The sequence below is a fragment of the Python bivittatus genome, unplaced genomic scaffold (genome assembly GCF_059951505.1).
Source record: "Python bivittatus isolate LINGU-HERP-01145 unplaced genomic scaffold, Pbiv_v1 ctg000020_np1212, whole genome shotgun sequence".
Lineage (NCBI taxonomy): Eukaryota > Metazoa > Chordata > Lepidosauria > Squamata > Pythonidae > Python > Python bivittatus.
In genome coordinates, this window is record NW_028277030.1 from 79,487,230 (window position 1) to 79,504,040 (window position 16,811).

The 16,811-nt window shown below is 38.6% G+C and overlaps 1 protein-coding gene across 1 annotated transcript in view; it reads right to left on the bottom strand.

Annotated features, from left to right (window-relative positions):
• The window catches only part of TFB1M (transcription factor B1, mitochondrial), a 28,335-nt gene extending 12,163 nt beyond the window's left edge, over window positions 1–16,172 (bottom strand). The window contains exons 1-5 of the mRNA XM_007440671.4: window positions 15,986–16,172; window positions 14,778–14,929; window positions 12,008–12,116; window positions 8,922–9,073; window positions 2,624–2,743 (exon numbers count right to left, since the gene is read on the bottom strand). Of these exons, the coding sequence (XP_007440733.3) occupies window positions 2,624–2,743; window positions 8,922–9,073; window positions 12,008–12,116; window positions 14,778–14,929; window positions 15,986–16,118 (666 nt within the window). The 5' untranslated portion in view covers window positions 16,119–16,172. The remainder of the gene's footprint in view (window positions 1–2,623; window positions 2,744–8,921; window positions 9,074–12,007; window positions 12,117–14,777; window positions 14,930–15,985) is intronic.
• Window positions 16,173–16,811: the final 639 nt, after the last annotated feature.

The window sequence follows — 16,811 nt, forward strand, 5'->3', positions numbered from 1 at the left end:
ACCCAGCAATGTAAGAGCAAAAGAAGTACCGCTTGCAGAGAAACAGAAAACAGTTCTTAAGAAAACAGAGTACCCTCCCTGCAGACGTATATCACCACCACCAATTTAACATGGAAAGAGCAATAAAAAACAGAAAAAACAGGAAAAAAAGAAATGAGCACCATCACACACAGAGCAGGTAATAGTACAAATTCATATAGCAAATTCATTATATGACATTTGTTTGGCACCATTATTGTTAATTTCCTAAAGAAAACCAATTCAGAAAAGTTGATATCCTGTTGCCAGCACAAATGAAGAGCATCAATCAATAAACCAAGACAATTAATTCTAGGCCTAGTTTATTCCCTTTCCTCTTATAGATGAAAGTTAACGCATACAACAATCAATCACTGGCCTGGAACACTTGCAAGCCAGGGTGTTTCTTATAGGAGACATTCTAATATAGGATGAGGAACCTATGACCCTCTAGATGTTGTTGAAGTTCTCATAAGACTAGTCAATGTGACCAATGCTAAATGACACTGTCAAGATATTGGTAGGTCCCAGAATCCTTAAGTTTTGTTTTCTAATGGTTATACAAAGGTCTACTAACACAGGTACATCAAGGACAGAGAAAGGACAATAGTTACTCTGAAAATAGCTCCCGAGTCGTCTTCTAATCAGGAAATCTCCTTTAATATCAAATGATGCAACCATTAATTCTCGTTTCACAATCCTGTGACACAAGCTATGCTGAAACATGAACATTTGTCCAAGGTCCCACATACAGTTTATTGTCTAAGAATGAATCTAACTTTGGCCTTCTTACCACACAACTCAATACCAGTTACTATGCTGACCCTCCGCTGAGCAATAAGACTGCAGTACCTAGGCAATCTTGGCTGATCTAAAAATCTAAGTAGGTCCAAACCTTGTTGATATTTGGATTGGGAACCATCTGAGAAATCCAGGGCTATTAGTTAGACTAGGTTGAGGAAACATCCTGAAATAAGACAATGACAGGCCATTTCCATATTGTTGCCAAGGAAATTGGCAATCCTAATATTTGCCCAATTTAATTTCAAAAGTATATGAAAACTACCAAGTACTTGCCACTTTCAAGGTTATTTATTTGTATGCCACTCATTCCCAAACGGTTTAGGAGGCTAACAATCTCAACATAAAATAATATCTCTCCAAGGACCCCAAAGTCAGACAGACAGACAGACAGACACAGAAAAAATAACCAAGTAAAAAAAAAATTAGGATACAAAAAGTCATGTGCCTGTAAATCCACCTTCAGTCATAAGCACACCCGTCTATGTGCAAGGAGGAACAGGTAAGTCTTCACAGCTTTCCTAAAACCAAGGAAGAACAATGCTGACCCAATCTCTGCAAGAAGGGAGTTCCACAGAATAGGAGTAACTACCAAAAATGCCCTCTTCTGAGGTCCCATCAGATGACAATTTCCAGAGAGAGAACCTGGAAGGAACTGACCTTATTTGATCTAGTTGCATGGGTACCAGGTCTTGAGTCAGATAACCAGGTCTTGAGTTATATTGGGCCTTAGTGGTGACAATCAGCAGCATGAATTGTACCTGGAAGCTGACTAGCAACCAATGTAGCTACCAAAGCAGTGGATTCACCTGATCGTATTGGAATACATCCATCACTGCCTAGCCCACTGCATTCTATACCAGTTGTAGCTTCTGAATGATCATTAAGGGTAGCCCCAAGTTCTGGGAGGATTCTCCCATTGATGTGATTTATTTCATTTTGCCTTAACATGAGGTGAAAATTTAGGTACTAAATTATTTTAAATGGTTATTTATAGCATAATAGTATGTATGAACCAGGACACTATGGCTTATTCAATACACCACTGTATAAACAAATTATGGCTTATGTAAATAGGAAAACAATTATTGTCAGCAATTTCTAAATCACAATATGGCAACAATAAGCAGGAGAAATATCTAACATTACAGATAAATAACCACTATTAACTCTATTCTCGATATAGAAGGAATAGGATAGGACTGGATTTTCGAACTGGTTCAGGAAAACCTCAGAAAACATTTATTTTCAAAATAACATTTTACTTGAGTTGTTATTCTCAAAATCAGGAGGCAGCCATCTCTAAGGAAATCTTGTCTCCACGAACTGACACACAAAGCCAAAATAGCAATTTCCCAGTGGTAATGACAACCCTTATTATTGCCACGAATGTGCAATTTCCTCCAGATCGTACAAATAATTTAGGATTTGATGCTCCTTTGGGGTAGCCCTACAGGACTTCCCTCTGTTCAAAACCTCTTAAATATTTGGACACATCTTTGGGGTACTTGAGGCTTATCTGAACATTTTCTCACTTATTAATCTTTCTTTTATATTGGTTTACCTTTCTCTGGAACATTGTCTTCAAATCTCTCTGTCATCTTCTCCAAACATATATCCCACCAATTATAAATGTCTTCTTATTACTAAATTTACTTTGCAGTATTTCTGGAGCTAATCCAAGAACCTTCTTGAATACTCAGTGAAATTAGAATATGTCTGATTTTTCATGCTGCTGGCTTTGTAAATAGCTGAATGAAGCTTCAACCACCAATTTTAATGTAAAAAGAATGAACAGACTGACCTCTGGCTTGGGAACAAAAGCTCCACCTGGAATTGTGAAACATTTGTGAACACTGCACAGGTGCTGAGACATTATGGAAAGCCTGCTTCGTTGCCTGGATGCTGTACTAGCTGTCAGTCTCTGTGGAAGAAAAATGTTTTTGTAAGTGAGTTCAAGCATTAACACAGCCAAACAAAAGTGTTCTTTAGAGCAGCCGGTTAGCTAAAATACCCAATAGTTTACAAAGGTTTCCATGATTATCAGTAACAAAATCATGCTTATCGTTATAACAACTACTGGCAGGTCTAAATTTTACTGATGCTAACAGTCCTCATATAAGTAAAACAGGCTTAAAGTAAAGAAAGCAAATACAATTTTATTGCCATTATATTTCTATGCTTTGGACTCATTATTATACTCAAACACAGTATTTCAATAAATTCCCCAAACAGATTTGTTCATATATTCCTGCTGCATTTAGAAACATATTCAAGAGGACCTACCTCAGACTGTATTATAGAAAAATAAAAATATTTAAAAGCAAGTGAAGAAAATGTTTTAATCCATTCTATAAATCATCATGATTGCTCTATTTTTTTATTTACAAATGCTCATAATAAAGCAAAGGGAATTCACAGTCCAGGAAGGGCTAAATTTTAGCATACTTTCTGTTTTAGCATAGACAAATTATTGTAGTCTCTATACAACATGCAAATGTAGCTTAACATGCAGATGTAGCATCAATAATGCTATAGTTCAATGGCCTATAAAGGACACGTATTAGTATATCCATATACGGATGTTAATATATAAGCCATTCTTATCTTTGTAACTTTCTGCCCTAACTTTATAAGTCAGTCTAGCTGCTAAGTGGCACACAGACTGCAAGCATGTATATTATAAGTATTAGTATGAGCAAACCTTAGTGAAACACCAAAATAGATTACTGCTGAATTACTAGATTGACCTATCTTCGAAAAACATCTAGAAGTTTAAACTGCTGCTGAGTCAGCACCACCAGTTTGCTGGATGTTCTGAGCAGATTAATCCAATTTTATGGGATCTGCAATATTTTGTTTCTAAAGTCAATTCAATATGCTGGCTCTTGCCTAAATCACAAGCTTGGTTCAATATTTCTGGCATGCATTCTTGCTGCTTAAAGTCTGTCAGTTGTCTAGCAAGAGTAAGGCCTTCCCAGCATAGCATTGGGATTATGGAATGATCTCCATGGAAACAATAAACAAACAAACAAATTGATTTTTATAAAAAACCTAATTTTATTTATTTATTTATTTAAAAGATTTATAAGGCTGCCCATCTTAAACAACTCTGGGTGGTTCACAACAACAATAAAACCAATAATAAAAACAGTAAGACAATAAAACAAAAACCCTGCACCTTAATCGTCCCCTTAGGATGCCCCATAACAGGCTCCAGTTGCCCTCCTTCCATATACTATTTATACAATCCTATCCCAGTGCCTCAGTAAAAATCCAGGTCTTATCGGCCTTCTGAAAAGCTAAAAGGGTGGGGGCCTGTCAAATTGCTGGGGGGAGGATGTTCCACAAGGCAGGGCAGCCACAGAAAAGGCATGCTTCCGAAGTCCCACTAGGTGACAAGACAGGGAAGGGACCTGGAGTGTGCCTACCCTATCCAACTTGGTGGGACAGGCAGATATTCTTAGGGAGAGGCAGTCCCACAAATAACCAGGTCCCATGCCATGTAGGGCTTTAAAGATGTTAACCAGCTCCTTGAATTGCAGCTGCAAAGAAACCGGAAGCCAGTGCAGCTCACGCAATAAAGGTGTAACATGGTTGAACTTATGAGCACCCAACACTGTGCACTCTGCTGCATTCTGGACTAGTTGTACTTTCTGAGTGGTCTTCAAGGGCAACCCCATGTAAAGTGCATTGCAATAATCCAACTGGGAAGTGACTAAGGTGTGAGGGACTGTGAGCAAGGCCTCCCAGTCCAGGAAAGGGTGCAACTGGCTCACAAGACAGATCTGTGCAAAGGTCTCCCTAGCCACGGCTGCCACTTGCTCATCAAGCAGGAGCCTTGAGTCCAGAAGGACCCCCAAATTGTGCACCAACTCGGTCTGGAAGAGTACAACCCCATCCAAAATCAAAGATGACAAATCACCAGACCCAGGGGGGGCCCAAAGACCCAAATGAAGAGTTAAGTTAGTCAGTTCATCCCCATCCAGACCCTTATAGCCTCCAGGCACTTGGACAGCATTGCAACAGCATCACCTGCCCAGCCTTCTTACAGAAGGCTTTCTGGGGTGGCCAAGTTTGTCTATGAATATTCTTTTCTCTTCCTAAAGCTAATGATTGGCATTAGGTTTTGTCTATCACTGCTGCTTCACTCTTTCTGAGGCTGTGTTGATCCGTTTTGTTATTGATGGTGATCGTGTTGGCTTTATAATGGGAAGCCACTTGACATTTTACAAGGGTAGTGTGATGGAATGGAATTATGAAGGCCAGGCTCAGGGAGATAAGCATTTTCTTAGCTCGCCGCAGGAGCGTGGGAACTACAAGAGGATGAGGCTGGCACCTCCCTGAGGAATTCAGAGTGTTGTGGCTGGCTGACTTAGGAGCTGGGGTTTCAGTCTGGGAAGATCCTTGCTAGAGGTTGTAGCTAATTAACATAGCTGAACTGATTTTGCATTGTCTCTTGGAGTTCTTTGGGCTAAACCTGACAGGTAGATGTGATAAAATGTTTTGAATACTCAAAGGTGAGGCTTGACTAACAGAATAAATTGGAACTATTACTTACTGTGATTTAGAAACAATGTTTTCATTGCGGCTCCCAAAATTTGAATTTGCCTTTTTTTGTAGCCACATCATAATGGTGATAATTCAGCAATCAATGATTAATTCAAGATCTTTTTCATAAACTGCCAGATATCTCCTGAGTTACTGTCCTAGAGTAATTAGTTAAATGCATTACTAAAATCAAGATATCTAGCATTCTTACAAACTACAAAGGAAATTACTAATAAAAAATTAGATAAAGTTAATCTGGCAAGATTTATTCTTGATAAATCCATATTAATCTTCGGTAATTACCACATTGTTTTAAAGACGCTTAAAGACTGACTGCTTTAGAAACTGCTTTAGAAACATTCCACAAACTGACTGGTCAAATTGCTCTACACTTTCCCAGATCCTCCTTTTCACCTTTTGGAAGATAGGCACATTGTCTCTCCTCCAGTCATCAGGCATATTAGTCATTCTCCAGGATTACTCAAATATTATGGGTAAACGTACAAACACACCACCAGCAAATTGTTTTTTCCCCCCCATAGAATACAATTCATGTCATCCTAGTGATCCGAACTTGTTCAAAAGTTAGAAGAAAAGAAGCCAGGCAATATCAAGCTTCAGTCCTGCCCATTCATCCTATTCTCCACCACAGCCAAGTGGAACATACTTTCTTGTTGCAGATGAACCAAATAAAGAACTGAGTAGTTTTCCGTTTTCCCTGTTAGCATTTTTTGCCATCTTCATTAAGCATCTGGGATACTGGTATTTTTAACTTCCTGTTAGACTGAACATATTTGTTGTTCTTCAGCATTCTTTGCAACCTCAGTTCACTCTGAGTTTTAGCTTTCCTGATCTTGTAGACCACATCTACAAATCTCAGTTACTGTTAGCCCTATAAGACCAGACTAAGAAACCAACACCATATATGTCTAAAATTATTTTTATTGGAACATCTATAGCGATAGAATCTTTCAAGTCAAAATGTGCTTTCCCCCCTCCCTCACTTTATCTACCTGTGACTAGGGAGGGGCTTGTCTAATACATGTTCTCAAATTAGTTTCTTGGGATGGACTTGAGCCATGTTTGTCTGATTGTTGCCTTAGTAGCGGCTCTTCTTCCTGTCCTTCAAGGCTATTCCTTATGCCTTGTACATCTACAAGTAGTTCTTACTTAATAACCACAATTGGGACCGGCAACTTCATCGCTAAGCGACATGGTTGTTAAGGAAGACATCATGTGACCATTACTTGAGATTTTACTGCCGGCTTCTCCACTGACTCTGCTTGTTGGAAGCCAGCTGTGAAGCATGCAAATGGTGATCATGTGACTGCGGGACACTGTGATGGTCTTAAACGCCTGCCAGTTACAAAGTGCCCAAATCTCAATCATGTGACTGTGGAGAAGCTGCGACGGTCATAAGTGCGAGGACCAGTCATAAAGTTACTTTTTCAGTGCCATTGTAACTTTGAACAGTTGCTAAACAGGGCAGTCATTAAGCAAGGAGTACCTGTACTTCATGGAATGTGATAACAACAACAAAAAAATAATAAAACACAAGCAAACCCAAGAGAGAAAAAGTTAAAATGGGAACAATGACTATTAATCTATGTAAAAGTTAATCAAAATGGCACAAGTGAGTCAGGAAAAGTCAAGCCTTGAAAGATCAAAGAACTTGCTAAATAAAAATATTAACACAGTGATAGAAAATCAAATAGATATATCTAAGAAGTGAAACCTTCTCCCTTACTTCCATCAAATTAAGAAGAGAGGCCTCTGTATATAACCTTAATATAAGGACTGGTTTCTATAGGAGGAAGAAGTCCTTCAGAAACACCAGCTAGCATTAAGAAGTGTTTAAAGATTAGAAAGATCTCTGCGGTAACTACCAAGACAAATTTATTCTTTTAACAGGATTGTGTCACTGATTTTATGTAACATCAGTCTTATCAGCTAATATAAGAAACTTACCAACTGTGCTATTTTGCATCCTGTCTGAGCCACATTACATGCAAAAACACTATAATCTTCATGTCACATATGAGAAAACCTGACAGCATATACAGCTGGGTCTTGCTATATAGAGCAGACTGCATTTATGTTCTTAAGTCTTTGCTTTTCCACCTAAATGCCAAGAGGCTGCTCTTCTCCATCTCCAATCTGTTTAGCTCTAAAAGCCTCATCCATTAGCCATACCACTAAGCTTAGAATAGCAGCTCACACTACCAATTATTTCAGAAAACTGAACTGAAATGCCAGAAACTACAGGAACCAAGTTTTGATAAAAGGGCTTTGTCTCCCTACTGCACCATCTGCAGAGGTTGGCACTGATGATCCCTAAACTCAACTAGAACATTAGGAAATAAACTGAACATTTGCAACATACATTACAAAAAGGCACACTAAAAAAAAAAAATTATGACCCTATCTTACTGGGACAGTATTGTAACAGAAATAGATTTCTGGTACTGAATTAGTTAGGGGAGACTGGTAAAAGAAATCAGTTCAGGTATGTGGACTGTTAAAATGGTCCAACTGAGAAATTCTTCTGGAGTGCTCCTATTTTTCAGCTACATTTCTGGCATCAAGTCAGAGAACTGTCAACAACAGGTTTTTCACTTTCCACGGCACTGGTAGATCTTTTGTCTTGTTAGGGGCAGGGGGAAAAACTCCCTTCTTACTGATTCAAAGCCCTATTTGCACAGAACTGTGGACTAAAGAAAGTAAGTATCAGCTCAACCCTTTATGCCATGATTATCTTCATTAGGAAATGTTGCTTCATTGTTGGTGTCTTGTTTTGTGTGGCATGTGAAAGGTGTGTAAACCAACTGATGTCAAACGGTCATCTGACCATTGCTATACATACAATTCACAGAAACTTCCCACAGTGTTAAAACAGAATCACCACTGAAATGTTGCTATTACTGACTGCCTACTGATGCATAATTAAAATTTATGTCATGCTGATATCCAGTACAAACGTAATGATGAAATGATGAAATTCATGTCATGATGTTACAACGCAAACTCCAACTTTTTGCACTTTCATCCCAATATTGGAAACAAGTACATTAATTACATGATTAGTATCATGACACATGTTTTGTCATTTGTTCCCCCTTCAGTTACCTATAATTGGGGATAACCTCTAGATTAGGAGCCCCCAACATATTGTAACCATAGAATTAGTTCCAGTTTCTGCATTTCCAGTGGGGTATGCCGTTGTCACATGCATACCCCACTGTCCTGGAGGAGTCCTCTACCATTCCTGGCGAAAAGTGGGGATATATAGGACTTGCAGGTGGAAGGGAATCAATCCTGCTGCTACACACAGTTGATTACAAAACAGTCTCTTAAAACACACAGATTCTCTACATATATAGTGGAGAAGTAATGATCCATTCTCTAAGCTAGCAAATATATTATTGCTTCCCCGTTACACAAATGGACCAAAAATATAAGAACCAATTAAACTTAATTTGAGAATCCTTAATTTACAAATTACTGATGTTTTTTGTTAAATAATTGTATAATGATTCAAGAAACAAACTTACCTCTGCAACTTCTTTCTGAAAGGTCAGAGTCATCTGGGTCCTACCATAACTAAAAGGCCCATCTCGATTAGATATATTCTCAAGCCACTTGATTATTAATGGGGTTGAAACACTGAAAGGGAGGTTTCCAATAATATGTATGTCTGGAGGATCTATACAAGACAAAAGTCCAAAGACAAATGTATTTGCTTGACCATAAGCCACAATCAGAATAAAAGGACGAATAGGCCACCGCATATATGGAATTCTATTAAAACTTTGATATACCACTTATGCTACATATTCCAATATAAGATGACAAGGTTTTTAAAATTACTAAATTATCCTAAAATTAAACAAGCTTGTGCATGATATTAAACTACCATAAACCTACAATAATGGTTGAAACTGTGTCTGCCATTTTTCTGTCTCCAGAATAGAACAGTTAATACATACCAGTTTTAATGCTCCTTTTCTGTTGCAAAGATAACACAAGCAGGAAGATAGAGACTCTCCTAACAAACTTTATATCTATTTAAAAGACGTAACTTTGGTCCTTTTGCAAGTCTGACCATCATGGCTATGATTGAATGAGATCTTCAACATACTTATCCTTGATATCTTGGGATAAGGGGCAGTAAAATAGATAGTGAAGGAGAACTTCTGTGCTGCTTGATTTGCAAGGACAGAGATTTTGCTCATAGGGGACCCCTGTCATTTTCCTGCCAAGGCATTAACTGAAACTTTGCCAACATTAGTTCTCTCCTCAAACTGAATCTGTCTGCTTCCTTCAAATAGAACTCAAAACCTATTTGAAAATTTAGGAACTTAAACCAGAGTGCAATTTTTGTTGTCCTAAGGTGGGAAAACTAACATTGGAAAAAATATCCTGGATCCAAGTTTTGATCTTATGTCTGGCATTTATCCTATCCATATGTGCAAAATTTCTGCACCAATAGCATAATACACTGATACTAAAGAAAGCTTTGACAGGAATTCAGAGTTAATTGCTCTTGTAGGCATACAGTATCTTATGAAGGCAATATTCAGGCATATCTTTGAATTTTAGCAAGTAACTGAAGACTTGTTGATAAATGTCCTAGACCTATAAATTGGCATTAGATTCTAGTCTCAGAAAACAAGCAGATATGTCACTCGAGCACCCGAGAGTCAATTTCAAAATATGATTCTGAATACTATTTAAGCTGCTAGTGATACCCATTTCCCAGATTTGTGATCCACACAATACTTGGGGTGAAACTTTAGAAGTTATTAGCTTGATAACAGCAGTCACTAGCCTTTCACTGATGTACATTAAAATTTCAATTTTCAACTGTATCTGACAACTGTACAGAAAACGGTACTTCCTGAAAAATTAATGAACAGCAAAAAGAATCTTAAAGAATCCTTCAGTTAAAGACTGTTGGATTTCATTTTTATAGGTAGACCCCAGGTTAAGAAAGCCCGGTTAAGGATGACCCATAGTTAACAACGGAGCCTAAATTGTAGTAAAATTTGAGTTAAATACACAATGATTTGAGTTAAATACACAATGGTTCAAGTTCATTGCAAAATACTACTTATACAGTATTATACAATGTATAATTGGAACCTCGGGTTACGAACGCTTCTGTTAACGAACTTTTTGGGTTACGACCAGCTCCGGCCGCAAAATTTTGCCTCGGTTTGCAAACTCCGCCTCAGGGTATGAACAGGATACACGGCCATTTTCCCTCCCGTGACATGGTCCGCGGCCATTTTCCGCCCCTGACACGTGGTCGTAGGGAGGGGGACTCTCCCTCCAAACAATAGCCACCTCCCTGTCCTCCACGCCAGAATGGATTAACGGTAATTACATTGAACCTTATGGGGAAATTTGCTTCGGGTTGCGACCAATTAGGGCTGCAACCAGAGTCATGGAACGAATTAAGTTAGTAACCCGAGGTACCACTGTAATACTGTTCCGGCTGACATGCAATTTCAACTTAAGGATAGACCTTGGGAATGGAGCTTGTTCTTAAACTGGAGACTACCTGTATATGTATTAAACAATGTAATTTCTAATAGATTACCTCGGTCTATACAAATATTTTTTGGACAGTGATATTGAATATGGAGGTTTTACATTTTGTGTCCTTAATTTCACATATATTTATATTCCTAAAGTGATTTTTTCCCTAACATTCATTCATGTGTTCTTTTTAAATATTTTCATTTCTTGTTAAATCCATGTTTTGCTAATGTGCTGTTTAAGTACAAGTAAAAAAGCATACATTTCAAGAAGATAAAATGGGGCTAGTTGAAAATCTTGAAACCACTTGAAAATCTTTTGCAATGAATTCCGCAAACTCATATGCAAGCACACTGTGATGAGTTTCTGGCATCTCTCAAGTAAGGTGCCTCTATTTACCATTTCTAAGGGCTAAATAAATTATTAATTTGTTTAGACAAAAGTTAATAGCAAACTTGAGATTTCCATCCCTACTGCAACCTACAATTCTAGCTGCTACTACCCCAAGAATGAATCTTAAGACCACAGACATTAATTGTTCAGAGGAAAAATATATCTACAGGTAGTCCTTACTTAACGACCACAACAGGGACTGGAAAATACATTGTTAAGTGGGGCGGTTGTTAAGCGAGTCGCACCTGATTTTATGACCTTTTTGGCAGTGGTCATTAAGTGAGTCACTGCAGCTGTTAAGCAAATCACGCAGTCATTAAGTGAATCACACAGTTCCCCAGTGATTTTGCTTGCCAGAAGCCAGCTGGGAAAGTCACAAATGGTGATCAAGTGACTTCAGGACACTGCAACCATCGAAAGTGTGAGCTGATTGCTAGGCGCCTGGATCGCAATCACATGATTGTGGCGGTGCTGCAATGGTTGTAAATGCGAGAACCAGTTGTAAGACCCTTTGTTCAGCACTGTTGTAACTTCAAATAGTCACTAAACAAATGGTTGTTAAGTGAGGACTACCTGTATCACATGGATTATTACAGGTTACATACAAATTAACTTTTAGTCCTATTATTATATCACTAGCAATCTCATGTAGTAAATTCACTTTAAGAAGTATTCTAAATGATTGTATTTCTAGCATACTGACCATCTTCCCAGTTCTTTGAAAGATGTTTTGGAAAAGGTTCACTGAATGTATATGTTAAAATATCCTCATTAACAATACGAACTTTTCCTGGAGCTGCTTCAGAGAGCATCTGAGATTTTTGAAAAAAGAAAAAAGTGGTTAAAAAGAGATTTAGGTATTTAGTCATTTGAAAAACCTGCATTTTTGAGCATCTGTAATGCAAGAATCTGTACATTTGAGATTCCCTCTAACTAATAAATATCTGCATCAAACATCACCAAATGTGCTAAAAATAAAACTAACTAAATGCAAAAACACAAAGGCAACAATGTTAAAATTTGAAGTTTAAAACCATTATTTGTTTCCTATAAAAAAAACTGAAACAAAATTGTGACTTTAGCGATTCTAAATGCAAACATATTTCTATCAATTTTAAGCCTGTTTATCATATGGAAGGCAATTTTAAGCAATTCCCCTCACTGATTAACACCTCCAAACAAATTCCATTTACTCCAAAGAATCAGAGAAATTTTGAAGCAATATGGGAGGTGACTTGAGGGACAGTAAGGATGCAGAAACCAATAAAATGATTGAATTGCAATGTTCCATCAACTGAATTACACAAGCAATCCCATGTAGATTTTTATGTAATAGAAATTAGGAATTAGTTCAACTGCGTATAAGAATTGACTATTCTGGATGGTATTTTGCCTAATCCCTCTGGAGAACATTATTTGGAGAAGGCTCACTTCAGGGGGGGGGGCGGATTTCCACAAATCACATTCTGAGTGAATGTTGCTTTTTCTAGATTAATTTTTCTCTATTTCAGGGATCAGTAGTCTGTTTCTCCCTCTCCCAAAACCTTGCTTTATAATTTACTTCAGACATCACCAATTTCTGAACCATGATCCGGGCTCCAGGAGCATGCCACATACTAACTGCCGCCTTTCCTATTATGTAATTTCTTCCTTTCATTTTTTCTGTATTTGTAATTTGCTACATAAATTTTTGGAAAATAAGAGTTAATGTTTAGCAGGATGACTTAGCAGATTTGATGCTTTTCAGATCTGCCATGATATCCAAATCAGAGACAATGATGCTTATATATAAACAGGGTTGCTTTCTAATCTCTGTCTGTCTGTCAAATTTATATGGCCGCTCATCTCACACAAAGTGACTCTGGGCAGCATACAATAAAATCAACAATTAAAACATTATACAAAAGCCATTCAAAACAATTAAATATAAATAAAAAGCAAGGTGATGAAAGGGAACACATCAGAATATTATACATGATGAGCCAATGCACGGCCTCCCTGCTGGCAGGGGATCCCCAGGCTTGCTGAAAAAGCCACGTTTTAAGGGATTTTCAGGTCGGGGCCAACCTCACTTCAGGTGGGGGGGTATGATGTTCCAAAGGGCGGGTGCCACAGCAGAAAATGTTTGTCTCCTAGACCCCGTCAGATGGAACTCCTTAGCAGATGGGACCTGCAACATGCCTCTACCTGATGGGATGGATAGATGTAACTGGGGAGAGGTAGTACCTCAGGTAACCTGGTCCCATGCCACATGGGGCTTTAAAGGTCAAATCCAGCACCCTGAATTGGACCTGGAAACAAACTAGTAACCAATGTAGCTCATGGAGAAGAAGTGTAACATGTGCCCTTCCAGGGGCAGCTTAACTATCTATGCCACCACACTTTGCACCAGTTGAAGCTTCCGGTGCAAAGCAGCCCCATGTAGAGCACATTACAGTAATCCATTCAGGAGGTGACCAGGGCATGAGTGACTGTGAGCAGAGCTCACGATCCAGGAATAGGCGCAATTGGTGCACAACTCTGTCCTGGCATCCTTGGGGAAAAAAAATGGATGTACCCACACATGAGCATAGAAGTCAGATAAAAAAGAACCTGTGAACCTGTTCTCTGTTTTCAATCTCTTGACTAAAAATTAAAATTCTTTATTTGGAAAAGAAGTCAAAAGAATATGCATTATCTCATACTGAAAACAAAACAACTTTCTACTGTACTTCTCCATGTAGAAGACTGTCATTAATCTATTTGCCTTGGCTCATTTAAGGGGTTTTGATGACGCAAAGGCAAATAAAAAGCAATGAGTATCTCAAGCTGCTCACATGAAAGTCCAAAGGCAGAGGGGCTCTGAGGTGCCTGTATGTTTGTTTTTAAAAAGGAGAGCCGGAAACATGCTCAAAATGAGCACCTATTTTAATTTGACCAAACCAGTTCATTGCTCAGTCTGGGATAACCTCCACTATTCTTCAGGCTTAGGAGAAAAATAAGTTTTTCTTGGTTGAGGCCTGATGATACTGAGACACTTATGAGCTAAAAGTTTATCTGAGGCCTATTCAAAGCATACAGTATTCAGAGAAATCCATTCTGATATAGTAAATCAATGACTTGGAATTTAGGGAGAAATCTAACTCAGTAAGAATGAATCATATGTTTTAGTAGTCTTAAAATAATTATAAATATATAACAGGCACCTTTTTAATAGTAACAGTGGACAGTGGCCACCCAGTGAGTAAATAATGTCGACAAGTCAACATCTCTCCCAATAAAAAGGCAGATCACAGCAAAATGTGAACTGATAAGGCCTCCATATTTTGTATAACAGCAAGGATCTAAATAGGTTTTAGCAGTAAGGACCTGCTAAACCTGTTGAACATAAAGAAATTAACTTCTGAAAAAAAATCTGAAAATGCTAGTATAACTAGTTATTAAAATACAATTTAACCTGTAAAACAGCAGCATTTTGGAAAGTATTTGGATACCTGAAGTCCTGGAATAAAACGAGAATCTTTCTCAATTAATAACAATTCGGTAATACCAGAATTTAAGATGGATCTACTGATTCCTCCTGGCCCAGGGCCTACTTCACATACATATGCATCTTTTAGATTGCCAGCAGTTCTTACTATCTTATCTGCAAAAAAGAGCACAGTGACAGAGTTTTGGTTTAGCAAGACACAGAGCACTTAGAGTAAACAATGCTGTCACTTCAAAATAGTCATTCATAACTGTATCATTAAATCAAAAATAAACTGGACAATTTAATGTGCAGCAGAGTTAGTGCAAATCACGATAGTTTACATTTACTTAGTCTTCAGAATATAAGTTTACTATAATAATATTACAGTACAAAGGCATACATGGTCTCACTACTCCAAAAGTTAGTTAGTTCTTTCGTGTACAACACTGATAAGTTAAAAGCATGTACACCCTCCCATAGTTTGCAGTTTTATTTTTCATATTAACAGTGTCCTTCGTTTTGCTGCTTACGTGAGACAATCAAGTGGATTATTAGTTCAGATAAACTGTAATAGTAAAATAAAACACAGATAACTACTTCTAGGGGGACTCTTTCAATATTCATATTCAGCAAGAAAAAAGTTAAGATGGATATGAAGAAGCAGCATAGGCAAAGGCCCAACTTTATTTCATATTTGAAATCTGGAGGGAAAATCAATACCAGAAAATGTATTAGAGAGGAGAAATGAGCAAGTGAAAAAGAGCATCACTTTGCAAGTAGAAATCATGCAATGGTCGTACTTTCACTTTGCAGTCAACACAATTTAATCCAAAGAAAAAAGAAAAGAAACGGGAGGGTAGATAAACCCATATTCTGTAGTGAACTGTGTGATTCAATGCACGTTTTCTAAAGCATCTAATTCGCTATTTCCACCTTACACTTACTGCCAGTTTGTCAACTGAAAAACAGCTAATAACTGAGATAAAAGGGGGCAATAGAACCGGTGTGTCAGTCTTCCCCAACCTGGTGCCTCCCAACTGGTTGGACTACAACTCCCATCATCCCCGTCCAGTACAGGGATGATGGAAATGGTATTCCAGCGTATCTAGAGAGCCCCAAGTTGGAAGAAAAAATGCTGGTGGAACATCAGGACAATAAAAAGACAGCCATCGCCCTCCAAAGATGAACCCCGCAACACTCAGGGCACGAGAGGTACCGCGGACGGCTAACCTGTCAGGCGCAGATCCAACAGAAAGTTCTGAGACAGTTGCTTCGCAGCTTTTAGTTTAAACAGCTTAATAATCTCTCCAATGGTTGGAAGGACCGGCAGGCGGAAAGTAGTCACCTTCCCCGATGCCGCCATTGACAAGCGCGGCGTCCCGCTCTCCTTTGCCTCAGAGACGTTAGACCCAGAACGCCCTCGCGCACGCCGAAGCATTGTGGGCCAGCTGACTACAGAGATTGCCTGCTCAACCGACGGCACAGGCAGACTTTGTAGTCTCCATGCTTCCCCCTAAGGACCCCGGAGAGCCAGGCAGAGCTTCTCCTCCCCTTTTCTTACGTAGTTTGAAGTAGAAGAAGAAATGACGTAAACAAAGGAGAGAACAGGAGTGGGCGCTTAAAGCTCTACCTGGAGGCACGTGACTTCCCAGCCGCCGGGAAAGCCACGAGAGCGTGGAGTGGATGCCTTAGCGAGGGAGGCGGGAGGTGAAGTCGCCTGCTGGGGCCATAAAATTAAATGAATGCTACCGTATGACGTCAGAAGTTAAAATAGGAGAAAGAACGATGCATGTTACCTTGGGGTGAGGGAGAGATGAATGATAGTTGCAAAAAATAACAATGTTCGCCTGAGACACAGTGCAGTTAAAAACATTTTTTTTAAGTTATTCGTTTCCAATCCCATAAACTGTTCCCCAAATTCAAATTCATAGATTTAAAGTAATGGATGCAAGTATAATTCATTTTTCATTTCAGTAGGAAGTATTAGATGTGAATTCCTACATTCACTTTCAGTGATAGAGGAGCAAGGGCTCTTTGTCCAGCAAAGGTTTCTGCT